A 17,466-nucleotide genomic window follows, 5' to 3' on the forward strand; every position below is an offset into this window, starting at 1 on the left:
TTGTATGTACACTGTTACCCCTCATGGTGAAGCAATATAGGCCCTATATAAATCTTCATTATTATACAAACTCACCATACTACAGTAATATAAAATTCCAAGGACGTGAAACAAAGCTCAGACAAGGTTGAGATCACTTTTAGTATAAAAAGACTTTTCTGTGGCACTGACAGGAATTTCACTTTTGTCAGATCGTGTGCTCGGTTGAGTGTAACAGTGTAAATAATGTGAGCTTGTCAACCATAACTGGATTTGTGTTTTTTGTGTGTTATTATAAACTGTATGATTAGATGCATATTTGCTATATTGTATTTAGATACATAATTTGATAGCGTATCTAACTTATCTCACAAACTGAAATGACACACAGAGAAGAAAATAAGTTATTTTATTGCAAGATATATATACTGTATATATAACATACATATTAACTTTAATACAGTTATGGTCACTGCCAAAGGATCCACAGCTAAACACAATTCAAGATGAGAATCCTTTGGTAGTGAGCAGTGAATAAAAAAATGGATTGGCCAAGTTAAGCCTACCATGCAGGCAAAATCTCACACCACACAGTATCTATACACTGGACACATAAATAGTGCACATTAAACGTATGGAGGTATTTTTACACACAGCACATCATTTCAGGGTAATCACAATCCTATGTACATTATGAGGGGCCAAGATCCATAAGCACTTCTTCCATATTAAAATGCTTAATAGAAATGGCTATTATAAACTTAGTCTTTTTTTCAAGAAAAATTGTTGTGAGGGCTCCCAGCAATGACGTGGAAAGCGGCAGGAGAGTTCCAGATATTGCTTTCGATAATCTGAAGGGGAAAAAAGGAAAATGAGCATTATTATTTGTATCACAATTATGTGAATGCATGGACAGAGTCATCAATAGAGCGTGTGATCAGGATTTCTGTAAGGCACGGGAGGCAGGATTATTCATCACTGTTTATACAACCTCCTGCTAAACACATTACAAACTCATCTCTTGAGAGAAACTCCTAGACGGGTAGTCGTTTACTGCTTTATTTGTTTTTCCATGCCATCCACTCCAGGGTCCTAGTGAAGGGACCACAAGGATATAAGGCGGCCATGTCTGAGGTCACCCAGAGTTTACATAGGATTGAAGACAGGCTCTTCTAGTTCACAGCCAGTGTCATTGCCCTTTGCATAGAGTGTAATGCTATATCTATGGTATAATCTATGGTAAGGCCATTCTGCTCATTCTAGCTTCATTACATATACTATATATATATATATATATATATATATTTTTTGGGCTCTGTCAAATAGAAATATTAGAGAAAATTTACTGAACATTGTAATTTTTTTTTTAAACAACCTAAACAGTTTGAATCTGAGTACATCATGGGTGTCCAACTAACTGACTTTTAGGCATGAAAAAATTGTCAATCATGAACATGCCACAGGACGTATATAACCCATGATAACATTATTATCTTGGCCACACTTCAAACAGGAATCCTATATCAGTCATAATAAGTAAGAGCAACTGGACTTCCTCTTGAAGACCAAGTCATCCAACTGGCTTTCTTATTTGGAAATTGAGAAAGCTAGTGGGATGACGAGCAAAATGTTTTCAAGAGAAAATACAAGTCCAGTTGCTCAGACTTATTACCAGGGGCAGATTAGAAAACTAAATCGGCCCTGGAAAAAACCTAAAAGTGGCCCCAATGTTGTAGGTGGGTCCAAATTGACAGAAAGCGGGGCAAAACACAAGTAGATGGGGGCGATACGAGTTGGCAGGGTCAGCAACACCATTGTGCAGCACAGAATACCATCCCAAAGAACTAAATACCACTATGCAGCACAAAATACCTCCCCCAAATCTTGTTGCTATGTGGTGGCAATCAATAGTTGCCACATTCTGTCCTCCTCCTCCAATTGTCCATAATTAAGATATGGAGCAGGGGGCTTAGGAGGAGAGATGTGGGCAACAGCACCAAGCCAGCCCTACCTTTAGCATGCTGCCTAGACTTCCTGTAAAAGTTCCCCCACTAGTATGTACCAATATTACACATAGGCCCTGTGGGCCTCAGCTTACTGGGGAAATTTTCTGCAGGGTCTATGGCCAGTCAGCACCTGTTTATTACTACTAATATACTATGACTGGGTGAATTAGACTAGTTATAACATCAGTCATGATGGCAATCCTTGGTCTCAGCTTGGGTGCCAACAGCAAGTACCAAATTATGCCCCTGTTCTCATCCTATGTGCCCAAAACAATTTACACAAATTATGACCCTCATTTGTTCGAAACAGCAAACTGACCCCACGCTTGTACATACACAATGGTGCCACATTGTAGCTATTCCTCTCTGTTGTGCCCATGAAATGGTCCTGTTCACATAAAAATTCTGAACCTCTGTCGGTAAAATGCAACCCTACTTTTGCCCACAACATGCCGCGTTATATGGCATGAGACACATCGTTAAGGCTTAATCTACTAAGAAACCACCCTTAAAACTTAGCTTTTAATATTATCTAGAATATAAAATATACAAGGAACCCTCCAACATAGAACAAAATAATGAACAAACAAAAAATGGAGCAATAGTGCTTGGTTAATAATTGATATTCGGGTTAGTATATGACAGGGGTGGGGCCTAAAAATGGGCTATGGGCTCTCTCCCTATAGCTGACCCTCTCACTATTTATACCCTGCCTATAAACGGAACGGAGGAGGTCATCAATCTAGATGGCATCCTATTATTCGTGTATCTAAGGGATATTGGTGTCACCAATCTTGGTTGACGCAAAACACTCTGCTATACTAAAGGGTGATTTATGTGCTATTTGATAACTGACAATAAGCATCTATGATTACAACTAGGAAATGGATTGACTATCACATAATCTATTTCTGGATCTTTATTCTAGAATTCATACTCTTCTATAGTATATCTGTACTTTTTTTTTATAGTATATCTGTTTTTGTTTTTGGCAATTAGTCGCTAGGTATCATAAGAATGGTTTATCAATAGGATAGCATACATTAGCCATCAGGGCTATCCCTAATCAGGGCCATCCTAGGGCATCCAGGAGGTTCCTGATACGGAATCAGGGGCGGCTATTCCGTTTATAGGCAGGGTATAAATAGTGAGAGGGTCAGCTATAGGGAGAGAGCCCATAGCCCATTTTTAGGCCCCACCCCTGTCATATACTAACCCAAATATCAATTATTAACCAAGCACTATTGCTCCATTTTTTGTGTTTGTTCATTATTTTGTTCTATGTTGGAGGGTTCCTTGTATATTTTATATTCTAGATAATATTAAAAGCTAAGTTTTAAGGGTGGTAGCCTGTGATTTTGAGTACTAGAATTTGCCGCCTTATATAAATCACACCTACAGAAGGGTTATAGTCTGAACTGTGATACTTAATCTATTAAGAGAAGCCAGGGCACTAGTGTGAACAGAGCCCTGCACTGCTGTCAACTCCTATACCAGGAACACAATTTGAGCAGCAATTGTTGCCATCTCTTCATGTGCCAATCCGTGCAGTTACAGACCACCACTGGAAGTCAAGCATGAAGGATTACAAATGTGTTTTTTTCCCAGGACAGTGCTAGGAATTGTGGACACTTGTTTGGGTATTGGATCAGCAGCACAGAAAAAGAGCTATTCCCAAAAAGAGTATGAAGATTGCTTAACATATGAACTGTCAATCCTGCATCTTCAAGTAAAACTGTCTCAGGGTTCAGCGAAAGAGCTATTTTGTAATATATGTTAATGCACATTGCTGACGAAAATGTTCACTGGCGTAAATAAGAAAAACTCTCAGTATGCAGGATTTCATAAGAATTCTTCTTCGGAGCTCCATTATAACATAGTGTATATTCTGGTGAGAATGAATTAGTTGGTTCTAGTTTTGCAAAAGCTCATCCTCATCTTATGTTCATGTTATATATATATTTCCATCAGATAAATACTAAAAAAGAGGAAATTAATAAAAAAATAATGAAAATGACATTTGGCAAAGAAAGCCATTTATCAGTAAATTCTTGATTTTTTTTTTCTCTTATAGTTAATCAATATTTTAATTTTCCCATTTTTTTTACATTCTGCAATAAGTTATTGGTGATATTATCAAGTGCATAATCATAAATGATCGCAATACTGTATCCTTTAAGTGCAAAGTAAAAAAGACAAATGTATATAAGGGTGTGATGATAACTAAAATAAAAACTAGATCTTGTACGTGTGTCTTAATGTCTCATATTTTAAAAGAATAATTAACCCTGTATAATCCTACATAATTCCAGACAGAATTGTCTGGAATGGTCAGAAATTCAGTAAGTAGGGTGTTGCTCCAGTCTGGTAACTAAACAGTTGATGGTGAGAAATTCAATATTACCCTAATCCATACCCAGCAATGAAGTATTAGCATCTTGAGCAGAAGTCGCTTTGCTAGTGATAAGCTTTCTAATAAAGTGTAAATATTCCAAAATTATCATCATTATTGGTGATTAGGTTTCCAAAAGTCATCTTATCCAATAGATTAGATATTGCAGGTGTGATGCAACAAAATAAGCTCTAGTATTTGGCAGAGAGAAATCCCACTTTACTTTCTTCCTACATACGGTAAGTATATGAGTTCTGTTCCACAAAACTTTTGGACCACCGCTTCTATTACCTTAAAAAGAACCCGCAAGCAGAAAAATCTACAGGCAGCATGTTATAGAGCAGAATGAGCAGAGAAGATTCATATGAAGTTTTGTGAATGTTCTGTTGAATTGTGTAGAATTGTTATCTATCCAAATGGGACTATTCATAAATAGTATAGTGTATACATATCTCTAACTAGCTTTGTAAGGGGCAGCTTTCTCTAAACTTGAATCTTAGGGCTCTTTCACACTTGCGTTGTTGTGTTCCGGCATAGAGTTCCGTCGTCGGGGCTCTATGCCGGAAGAATCCTGATCAGGATTATCCCCATGCATTCTGAATGGAGAGAAATCCGTTCAGGATGCATCAGGATGTCTTCAGTTCTGGAACGGAACGTTTTTTGGCCGGAGAAAATACCGCAGCATGCTGCGCTTTTTGCTCTGGCCAAAAATCCTGAACACTTGCCGCAAGGCCGGATCCGGAATTAATGCAAGGCATTAATCCGGATCCGGCCTTAAGCTAAACGTCGTTTCGGTGCATTACCGGATCCGACGTTTAGCTTTTTCGGAATGGTTACCATGGCTCCCAGGACGCTAAAGTCCTGTTTGCCATGGTAAAGTGTAGTGGGGAGCGGGGGAGCAGTATACTTACCGTCCGTGCGGCTCCCGGGACGCTTCAGAGTGACGTCAGGGCGCCCCACGCGCATGGATGACGTGATCGCATGGATCACGTCATCCATGCGCATGGGGCGCTCTGACGTCATTCTGGAGCGCCCCGGGAGCCGCACGGACGTTAAGTATACTGCTCCCCCGCTCCCCACTACTACTATGGCAACCAGGACTTTAATAGCGTCCTGGCTGCCATAGTAACAATGAACGCATTTTGAAGACGGATCCGTCTTCAAATGCTTTCAGTTCACTTGGGTTGTTACGGATCCGGTGGGCACCTCCGGCAAATGGAGTGCACGACGGATCCGGACAACGCAAGTGTGAAAGAGCCCTTAAGCATAACCTCTCTAATAAGAGGAGCTACATTAAGATTTATATATTCAATTGGACGTAGTCAGATAATCATGTAAAAATATTTAAAACTTAATTGCTTACGTTTAAAATTAATTATTATGTTTCTGCCTGCTACCAAGGGCGCAAGAATCGAGTATTAGCAATTATTCTAACACCAGAAAATCAACCCACAGAGACCTTCTCCAAATGCAAATGTGTACATGACCCAAAAAATAGCAAATTACACAAATCTTTCTTACATTTTTATAAAAATGTATAACTTGCATAAAACCTGTCTTTATGTGAGTGTACTGTCAGTGTAGGAACATAGCCCATGTAGAAAGTCACTACAGGAGATATATTTTCCATGAGATCTGCTGTTAGTAATTGCAAAGTCCATGTGCTGTAATGGGGAAGCATGTAAAGTGTAGCCCTACATACAGTACAGACCAAAAGTTTGGACACACCTTCTCATTCAAAGAGTTTTCTTTATTTTCATGACCATGAAGGCTTAAAAACTATGAATTAACACATGTGGAATTATATACATAACAAACAAGTGTGAAACAACTGAAAATATGTCATATTCTAGGTTTTTCAAAGTAGCCACCTTTTGCTTTGATTACTGCTTTGCACACTCTTGGCATTCTCTTGATGAGCTTCAAGAGGTAGTCCCCTGAAATGGTCTTCCAACAATCTTGAAGGAGTTCCCAGAGATGCTTAGCACTTGTTGGCCCTTTTGCCTTCACTCTGCGGTCCAGCTCACCCCAAACCATCTCGATTGGGTTCAGGTCCGGTGACTGTGGAGGCCAGGTCATCTGGCGCAGCACCCCATCACTCTCCTTCATGGTCAAATAGCCCTTACTTTCAAAGTTTTCCCAATTTTTCGGCTGACTGACCTTCATTTCTTAAAGTAATGATGGCCACTAGTTTTTCTTTACTTAGCTGCTTTTTTCTTGCCATAATACAGATTCTAACAGTCTATTCAGTAGGACTATCAGCTGTGTATCCACCTGACTTCTCCTCAATGCAACTGATGGTCCCAACCCCATTTATAAGGCAAGAAATCCCACTTATTAAACCTGACAGGGCACACCTGTGAAGTGAAAACCATTTCAGGGGACTACCTCTTGAAGCTCATCAAGAGAATGCCAACAGTGTGCAAAGCAGTAATCAAAGCAAAAGGTGGCTACTTTGAATATGACATATTTTCAGTTATTTCACACTTGTTTGTTATGTATATAATTCCACATGTATTAATTCATAGTTTTGATGCCTTCAGTGTGAATCTACAATTTTCATAGTCATGAAAATAAAGAAAACTCTTTGAATGAGAAGGTGTGTCCAAACTTTTGGTCTGTACTGTATAACACAGAGCCCGGGATTCTGCAGTGATCGTACACCGGGCACATCTGTACTGCTATCGCAATTAAAAGTCTACTAAATGTTACATTTACGATTATTTAACAATAAACATTAAATCTTGAACAGTTAAAATAACTATAAACAGAACACAAAATACCTTTAAACAACAGGGGTTTTCTGAGTATTTAATACACTCAGGATAGGGACCCCCACCTATTAGCTGTTTGAGGAGACCGTGGCACTCTAGTGAGCTCCACAGCCTCCATGCACCTTACCATGTACAGCGCTGTCCATTGGATAGCAGCTGTACTTGGTATTGCAGCTTAGCTCCATTCATTTGAATGGGGTTGAGCTGCGTCTAGGCCACGTGACTGATATATGTGACGTCACAGGCAAAGGAAGAGGCCCGTCATGATCATCAGAGCACCGCAGCCTCTTTTAACAGCTGATCCGCGGGGTCCCAGGAGTCAGACTCCCACCGATCAGATACTGATGACCTATCCTGAGGATAGTTCATCACTATAATACACTTGAAAAACCACTTTAAACCAAGAACATTTTGATAAATATGTGAGCTTTATATCGGCTTTAGGCCAATCGTATTTTACCTCTGGATTTTTTATGAATACGAGCGGTAATACAGAACTCATTTAGTAGCTGTACAAGTCCTTTGACTATAACAAAAGTATTATTTTAGGTTCTATGGGAAGAGGATTTCCCTGATGAAAAGATCTGCATTGGACAAGATTTTGCCTGAAGCACTGTCTAAGACCTGTGCCAAGTCCTTTTTTTGCACTCTTACACATACTTTTGATTTTTTCCCCCTGGTTTCTTTGAAGTGACTTTACAGGTATGTCGCATTTCTCCAGAGTTCAGAAGGGCAATGGTAGTAAGGCTGAAGGACCAACCGCAGAGGGTGTAACAAGGTTCACAGCCTCTATGAAGTACAGTGTCCTGCAGGGAGCGTGTAACGTGGAGGTAATTGAACCTTCTCCCATAATGCTAGTTTGTTTAGTAAGTAGCTATTTCCAATAGCAGACAGAGCCTTTGAGTAAACTCTTTTTTAAGTTGCTAATAAAAGAACAAGCTTGCTCTCAAAGGGCTTTTGTTGTGAAGCTGTTCAGTGTCATTATGTACAATGAATTAGCACCATGTTCATTATGCTGCTTGGGCTGTCAATGACTTCTTCTGAACACAAGCCATTTCCTTGGACTGAAGGTCAGGGAGGATAGACAGTTGTATGTCTGAATGACTGCAATCACCCAGCCTTGGTTTCATTACCTTTGTGCAGAGACGTCTTGCTGTCGGGATGACTTGATCCTTGCAAACAGTCCTAAGACAATAGGACAATGTAGAGGTTAGCAGAGCGGCAAACAGCTACAATCCTTACACGCTGGTACAATTCTCAATTTACAGCAAACTGGGCACCATTGGTTCCTATAAGTGCTGAAAGGCTTTTTTACCATAATCTTTTTGTTTGCACGCTGGAAATCAAGAATGACTTAAACCTCTAACCAAACAGCAACCCCTCATGGCACTCTAAGCTTCCTTCCATTAATGGACATTTTTCATTTAATCAAACCCACATCTAAAATTCAAGAAACACTTAAGAACAACTAAGTACAGTGACCAAACAATGAACACGTGCCTCTCGGAGAAGGCATGTCTCTTATGTTCTACTTCCAAACATGTTAGAAAAAATTTGGTTGATAAAAAAAAAAAAAATTTTGGTATATTAACATGGCAGAAGAGAGCGGCAGAGGCAGTCATCATTATTCCAGCAGCAGCCACCATGAAGCACTAAGCATCCAAGCTCCCGCTTCTTCTGTACAATGAAAAATAAGCAAATGTGACACCGTGTTTATAGGTTATAAGATTAGAGGCCAGAAAGTAACTGAGCAGAGCGGAGAATTACACAGCTCCCGTCTGAACTTAACTCATGCACTACCAACTTCAGCAGGAACATACACTGCACTCTGTCAGCTATCTATATGTGTATTTTAGTATGACATTTATTTTAATATTGAATGTATTTTAACATCATTAAAACATTTAAAAATGAGTCATCTATCAGACACTGGAGATCCCAACTATTCAGCAGAATTGAAGTGCACGTGTCAGAATAAAGTCATGACGAGAAAGTCAAAAAGTGTTATTCCACTTTCTGTACCAGGTATTACATGCACAAATACACAGCAGGCAAGGCTGGTTACAAAATGTCTCTGGTCATTCCCCTTGGAAAAGAAATGAAACAAATAATGACATTCAGTAGTTCAATGGCTTTGCTACTAATTACAAAAAAAAAAAGCAAAAAAATAAAAAAAAATTGTAGTAAGCCAATTCTCCCATATCGAAAGCAGCTGCTATCTGATATATCGTACTCCGAATTCCAGTTCCTAGAATTCGCTGCCATTTTCTGCTCATATATCAGGGTTTTTCTACACATATGTTTTACAGACTTAATGCTCTGTCGAAAATTTAATTATATTTGGCCTTTGGTCACCCTTTGTGGTCTGACAGATATAGCACGGAGAGGAGATTAGAAAAACAGGTTAATTATGTTTCAAAGAGTTAATCACATGTTAAATACGAGCAGACAAGTCCATTTTCTAGGGAAAGGAATGAGATACAGCTTTTCAAACTTGGTTCGCACCTAAGATACATACCTTGTCATAATAAGATAACTGTTTCTAAAGGTAAGCATTACAAAGAGTGCCAAGACAGTACCAATGTGATTTTTTTTATATATGGAATCCTTCCCAAAGAGACAATATAATATCTAGTCAATATAATAATAAATAATAAAATATATAGACAATATAATAGTTACAAGAATGACACTGTGTGTGTGTGTATATCTATCATAATATTAATAGAAATATATATATATATATTTTACTTTAACTGATAGATGAATTGTATTAAAAACTAATCTAACCTGCACCATGCTATGCATAATAATAATATCCGTAAACCACCAGTGATTAGGACTGACTAAGATCCTCAGTAAACCCCACTGTCCACAAAAAGTGACCTTTGTACAAAAATCTGTTTTCGACATACTTTTTTCTATTGACAAGGGCTGCACAATCTATGATATATTTCACCAATTTAATTATGACCTACGGTAAAACGAAGGCTTTGTGCAGTGTGACAGGTTACCTTAAACCTTATCTATTTGTGATGGCTTTTGGAAACTTTCACGTGCAAAATCTAAAATAGTTTAGTTGGAGGATTAAGATAATTTCCATATGGTCAAGTGATCATTTTTTGTTTTTGTAGTGAAATAATCAACAAGGAAATCTGTTAATGATGAAAGACGCATTAATTATGTTCACTTGTATACCAAATGACGTCAGCTTCGCGGTTAGCCTAAAACGTGTATAATGTGTATCAATGGTATAATTACAGTAAATTAATACAGGCTGGACATAAACACATGACATAGCACGTCCATATCTAAGCAGTTTTATGGCTAAGACTTGTGTGTCATTATTATTTCTGTAGTCCGTATACTCACCGTCACATGAGTAATGCAGGGGTTTGCAGGGGTCCAATCCTTCCATGTTACAATGTCCCTTTCTCAAACCGCCCCCCCCCCCCCCCCCCCAGACAAGCCATTCACAGCCACCCGGGTCTCTGCTCACGGTGGTAGCTCCATACCTGAATAAAAGTGGCGAGCAGTTGACAGCTTAACTCCTGTTCCAGAATCAGTCTGTTCTGAGGGTTGTTGTAGCAGGCGGAGATCAGTGTGGGAAATAGAAGCCGGACCAGCCGGGAGTCACTAAAATACTGAAAGGGGAGCTGGCAGAGTTTCTGAAGAACAGTGGGGTGACGACCAGACTGGACAATGACCTACAAGAAATGTCAAAACAAGTCACCAGGGCATCTACAGTATGTGCACTGATAAAGTCCTTCACATCCAACTCAATATTATTACAACTTTCCAAGATCTGGAAAAAATCTCTGAACTCAACTTCATTTCATAAATCCTCCTGATTTTGTTGTCTTATTTTTATTTATTTTTCAATTTAGATCATAATTTAAATCATCTGTATAGTAGGAATGCACTGGATGCATCTTTTGGGGAAGAATATGTGAGAAGCATACAAACTGTGTGTGCAATATATTAATGATCTGTTGATACAGTCGGGTTGACTGTATCAACAGATCATTAATATATTGCACACGCAGTTTGCCTTATTAACTGCACATTTCCACAGCAAGGAGCATTATACAGCATGTCAATAAAGACGCTTCCCATTACAAATCACAGCATTTCGTACTTTGCTCCAACGCCATGACCTGGAGATCTACATAACATGCACTGAAAATCAACTGGTAAATGCAGCAAAATAAAATTTGTCATTAGTGTAATGTAGTGAAGTTCATCACATTCCCATGTGTAAAACACATGAAAAACACTTTACAATGCAAATTATACATGATATCACACAGAATACTATGTATCTATCTATCTATCTATCTATCTATCTATCTATCTATCTATCCGTCTATCAATCTATGGCACACTGAATTTACAGGTTGAGTACACTAAAAATATAACAGTAATAATAATAATTGGCTATTTAGTCATCATACCAATATATAACATTCAAAAGACAATTTTAATGCAATTGATTGCTGAATTTCTTATAATGTATACAACATTTCTATCCTAAAATTTTCCCATATAAAAAATACCATCAAATTAATTGCAAGCATACACAAATAGCTGGTGAATTTTTTTTTATAATACTAAAAACGGTAAATTATAAAAAAAAATAATAATATCAGCGCCGAAAGTTCAGGCAAAAATATTACATCCTCCAAAATTGGTCAAAATTCATCAAGACAATGGGGGAGATCTATCAAAACTGTCTTAGTTGCCATAGCAACCAATCAGATTTCACCTTTCATTTTTCAGAGCTCCTTAAGAATATGAAAGGTGGAATCTGATTGGTTGTTAGTTTTCATTTACACTAGTTTTGATAAATGTCCCTCCAATTTGTCCCGATAAATTCATTAAAAAAACTCAACAGGAGGTTCATCCACATAATATATCCAGAAAATGTGTCCTCATAATTAATAACTGGAATGTCTGCAGAATGAATGGTTATTATGTTGCTCATAGGAGACAACCTATATATTGCATGCCATGTACTACAGCTGCTGATCATGCAACTCCAGAGACACAGAACATGGACAAGCGCCCTTGCAGTTGTTGATATTCTCTATCCCTGGATTTGTATTCAGTGATAGGAGTTGAATAAAATTTTTTAGTATATGATTTGCAACATGTGCAAGTGATCAATTGCATTTTAATTGAATGTGATATATATTTTTTTATTCATATTACAAGATTCACATAATACAATATCATAAAAAAGGAACAGATATTTTCACATTCCCCCTTTCCCTACCTCACCCACCCTAAACCCGAGAGAGAGAGAAGAAAAAACCCCCAAAACCTTTCCTCCTTATATTCTACATTATTATTTATCCAACAATTCCAAAATGTATCAAAACATTCTTTCTTTCCCTTATTGTTGCATATTATCTTCTCTACCTTAATCATATTTTCCACCGCACTCTTCCACTCTGCTACCAAAGGATGGTCCTTTTTAATCCATTTTTTAACTATTATAAGTCTTGCCTGGAACAGAAGTTTACAAATTAACTTCTTATCCATTTTTGAGGTCCGAAACTGTATTGTGCCTCTTAATATACAGGCCACTGATAGCCGGTATCCCAGACCAATAACGAAAAAGTTTTGGACATCTCCACATTAAGTGAAAAAGACCTGCTTGTTCCATACCACATCTAGAACATTCATCAGTAGCCATCCACCCATCCTTTTAAGTAGCAGAGGGGAACGATACAACCTATGAATGAAGAAAAATTGGGAAACCCCATGGGAGGCCCTTATTGAGACCAGAGACCTATTCCTCAATACATCTTCCCACTGCTCCTCAGATAAACCATCAATATGTGATATATTGATAAGGCGCCTAGAAAGCCAGTTATTCTTATTATAGAGCACGAAATGTAGATTTGAGTGTTTAATATATATATATATATATATGAATTCAAAATAGAGCAGCACTCCAAAAAATAGTGAAAAAATTAAGTGGTTTATTCACTATTTTTGGGAGTGCTGCTCTATTTTGTATTCGTTGATATTGGGTAAGCTTTATCCCTTTGAGCTTGCACCCAGCCTTTCCTCTCTTTTGGTCGATGCTGCCTCTCTTTTTTATTATATATATATATATATATATATATATATGTCACAGAAAAGTAGACATTCTACTTAAATATGTACAGTAGGCAGGGATAAATTGCGATACATAATACATTGGCTGAGGGTATTGTATTGCACCCAGGAGGGCAATGCAGACGTGTAACCATCACAGATACAATAGATTGTGGGATCTTGATAAAACTACTCTTCCTGTGCTCTTCACCAGCCGTCCACACGCCTTCATACACATAACTGAGCTGTAAGAGATCTTACTAACCACAGTTGTACTTGTAGTACATGAATGGTAAAGAATCAGTCCTCAATATAATCATAGCCATTTCCTCGTATTATCAATACTTACAATTAACATTACATATGGAGCATGTCATGACAATAGTCTGACAGTCCAGACATGTAAAATATCATGTATAATGAAGAGGCGTCATAACCTGCAAAGGGGCACAGTGCATAGTATCCTAACAGATCCTCTGACATCTATGCATGTTCTGACACATCAATCACTGCTGTGGAATTAAAACGGCATTGATCGACAGGTTATGCATCAGCTCCAGATACTGCGGGACACAGACATTCTGCTGTCTTAAATATTTATGATATCAATTTTGCAAAATGTGTTTATGCTTTTTTTTTTTGTAATGCGCTGAAATGCTACAAAAATGGGTGGAATAACTAATTAAAACATTTTGCACACTTTATAATTTTAGGCCAGTAGGGAAGCAACACAGCTGTTCATTAACCCTTTAAAAGAAGCAGCTTGAAGCATGTTATATCAAACTACAGGATTACAATTATTGCACAAAATGCTATGTTTATTGCTAACTTAGCAATTACATCACGTTAAGTGTAATCATTTGTCTTTACTTAGGGTGTGATCGTGTAATCATAGGAACAGATTTTATTTTATTTTTTAAAATATTGTTGTAGAAAATCACTAGTAAATATATTCACTGATTATTTTTCAAGTCAAAGAGTACACCTTTAATTTGAACAGCATCCTCAAACTGCGGCCCTCCAGCTGTTGTAAAACTACAACTCCCACAATGCCCTGCTGTAGGCTAATACCTGTAGGCTGTTTGGGCATGCTGGAAGTTGTAGTTTTGCAACAGCTGGAGGGCCGCAGTTTGAGGATGCCTGCTTTACATGATCAGGAAGAGAGGGATACATTTAAAAAAAAAAATAATCTGATTCCTCTGTCTTTTATTTCCCATTTAGTTCATGGTAATATAGATATAAATTAAAAGTCCATAAGAACCATATTCTGGAGGAAATAAACACAATAAAATGGTGCTTTCATGTATTAGTGAGCATAGCCTTCTACTAACAGCATGCTCCTCTCTCCTATTTATTACAGTATTATAAAGTGATTTTATATACATTTTAATACAGCCAGGTGGACATTAAAATCTATAGTGCATTATGACAAGCATTACACGCTGATTTTTTTTTTTTGCATGTTCCCATGTTGCAGTTGAGCGTTTTTAGTGGCTTTAGCAGTTTTCTTTTATGCATCATGCTCTGTGTATGCACTTTTCTGCCCTCTTTCCCATAGGCTACTCTTTAGGACAGGGAAAAAATAAATAAAAAATGTAGTATTCTAAGAAAAAACTGTATTAGAACAAAAAGGTGCTAAAATGCTTCAAATAAATGAGAAGCCTTGTAGTTGTACCACATTCCTGTTTCTTTTTTTTCATCAAAAGTGGGAATGGATCGTAGTACAAAGGAGAAGGGGTGCAATTCTTAATAAAATATTTTAGGATATTCGCTCTCTCTTTTTGTTAAACTAAGATGAAAACCAATCAATACCAGAGTGTGCATTCCCTAAAGACAGCTTGAGGGCATCCTACCTCTTTTAGATAGAAATAGTACAACTATCTCTAGTTGGATAAAGTCTGTGTCACATACAGTATGTGATATATACATTTACCGCCATAGAAAATATTCGGAGCTTACACACACCAGGTTCCCATAAAGTTCTGTTAAATGATATAATGGAAAGTGCAATAGAATGAACTTAGTCTGTGTCATAAAGCCTTAAGAGCAAGGGGAGGATCAGATAAGACAGAAGTGTGTGGATATGAAAGCTCCTCGTAAAGGTCCCTTTCTTTGCAGCCATGACATGCGACATAGAAGTCCTTCTTTTGTTTGGCCTCAGAGCCCCCTTCGGAGTGTCTAGAACGAAGGGGTTAAACTAGTAAATGTCAAGGGGCTTTCTATACTCAGCATTAGTGAACAGTTCATCCAAAATCCCTAACATTTCATAGCCACTTAGTCAGGCTTTGTGAAAACCTTTTCATCAACCCCCGATAAACATCTCCCATTAACCTTCATGGAGGGAGGGGTAGACTTTTAGGTGTAAGCACTGGGTCTGTGAGGTGGGACACCCAAGTTTTATCATTGGCGCCAGATCAGCTTTCTAAGAAAAGTGGATCTGTTAACCCTATGTTAGCCAGATGTCCATACCATATTTCAGTTTATATATGAAACCAAGAATGTGGTTATTAGGGGTAACAAATATGTACTGAACAGCAACCAAATCAAACTACTCAATAATTCTGAAAACTAAAATTCCTCAGAATCCACAATGCATCTGGACTAAACCACTCTTGTCATTGAATCAATCCTGCTTCTACGACTTAAAAAAAACGTATCACGTCTGCAGTTTAATATTCATAGAATAAAGAAAATATAAAAATGTACTGTGCCTATCATTGTATCCTGCTGATAATAAGGTAGGCAACTAGATCATATCAAAAAGGCCACAAATCTGATATGATTTATACTGAAAACCCTTTTAGGCCGAGTGTACATATATCAGTTGTTTCATGCCCAGGCCGGACACAACGGATGTATGTGCATTTTAGTGCGCCGGTCTGGCGTTCCATAGCCTGAAAGCTCTGCACAGATAAACAGGACCAGCTACGTTTTTTTTTGTGTGGTCCTGTAAGATATCCAGCATCAAAACTGACGCGCTGGATTCCAGGAATGATTCCATCCCATTTCCGTACTACGCTGGAGGGAAACTACGAGAGCAACGTCAATGAGTCTCGTGCCTCCTCACAATCTCTTATTGGCAATGCACACTTTTGAATAGAAATAAAATAAATACAAACTAGAAATATACTAGAAAGTTTAGCAAATGTTATATTAAAATAAAAAGTCGGATAAACCCAGTTGTATGATTTAATCCACAAAATGCACTGCTATCAAGGAACAACATGTGATTATGACAGACCACTGGCGTCTAACTATTTTATAGAAAGCCTCACAGTAATCTGTGGGAACTAAGTGCCTGCAATAACCTGCTTTGGTTAGCAGCATAATAAGGGCAGGCGAATACATTTTTAAGCACCGAACTTTACTTCTCTCTTAGTTACCATATACATGCAGATAATCAGGCTTGGACTGGCCCACAGGAGTACAAGTGAATCCCCCGGTGGGACCCTAGTCTCCCACTCCTTGCACAAGTGGCACATAACACAGTAGACTTACTGCACTACATACATATATTTAATGTACAGCACCTCAACCAGCCTGTGTTCATATAAAAAACTTGATAGATTATTGAAGAAACTCCCCAGTGTATTATTATGGACACGATCAGAGCGGAGATGACTTCTAGGTATAGAGGGAAGGTAGCCAGTGTCCTCTTCTCCCCAGGACCTACCTTCTCAAAGTTGCTGCAGGGACCCCCATATTCAATCATCTGGTAGCATCTCACTGCTGTGTAAGCAGGTAATATTTGAATGTATCCGTACGGTGGGCCCCCAAAATACATTTTACTGGTGGCCCTAGGCACCCCAGTCCGACACTGCAGATAATAAAGCCGGTTATGTATAAATCATGCCAACTGCTCTATAATTTAGTCTTGCCTATAGTAATATAGTTAGACTTAGCACCTAGGGCAAAGTATACAAACTTAACAAAAATTTAAAAACTGAAAATGAATAGCAAACTTTTTTTTAAAGAATTTTTGACTCTTTCACTTCAGCAGTACTATAGCATTGAACATTAAATACAAATTATGATAAACGTATTTTACTTCTGTAGCAGACAGAGATACATCTCCTATATAGGCAGGCAATCCATTCTTTATTTCAAGGCTTTTGAGAAGAGAAAATGTTACCTGCCGGTATAATAGTAGATTATTTGAATTAGGATAGCAGTATGGCAGCTTTATTGTTCTCTTGATATGCCGAGATAA

At 38.0% G+C, this 17,466-nt stretch overlaps 1 protein-coding gene across 2 annotated transcripts in view; it reads right to left on the reverse strand.

Annotated features, from left to right (window-relative positions):
* Positions 1-372: 372 nt before the first annotated feature.
* SCAPER (S-phase cyclin A associated protein in the ER) overlaps positions 373-17,466 on the reverse strand; it is a 318,889-nt gene continuing 301,795 nt past the window's right edge. For both annotated transcript variants that reach the window (XM_040413608.1, XM_040413607.1), the window contains exons 29-31: positions 10,667-10,858; positions 8,285-8,336; positions 373-830 (exon numbers count right to left, since the gene is read on the reverse strand). In XM_040413608.1, coding sequence (XP_040269542.1) covers positions 733-830; positions 8,285-8,336; positions 10,667-10,858 — 342 coding nt within the window. In that variant the 3' untranslated portion in view covers positions 373-732. The remainder of the gene's footprint in view (positions 831-8,284; positions 8,337-10,666; positions 10,859-17,466) is intronic.

The sequence above is a fragment of the Bufo bufo genome, chromosome 1 (assembly GCF_905171765.1).
Source record: "Bufo bufo chromosome 1, aBufBuf1.1, whole genome shotgun sequence".
In the NCBI taxonomy this organism is placed as follows: domain Eukaryota; kingdom Metazoa; phylum Chordata; class Amphibia; order Anura; family Bufonidae; genus Bufo; species Bufo bufo.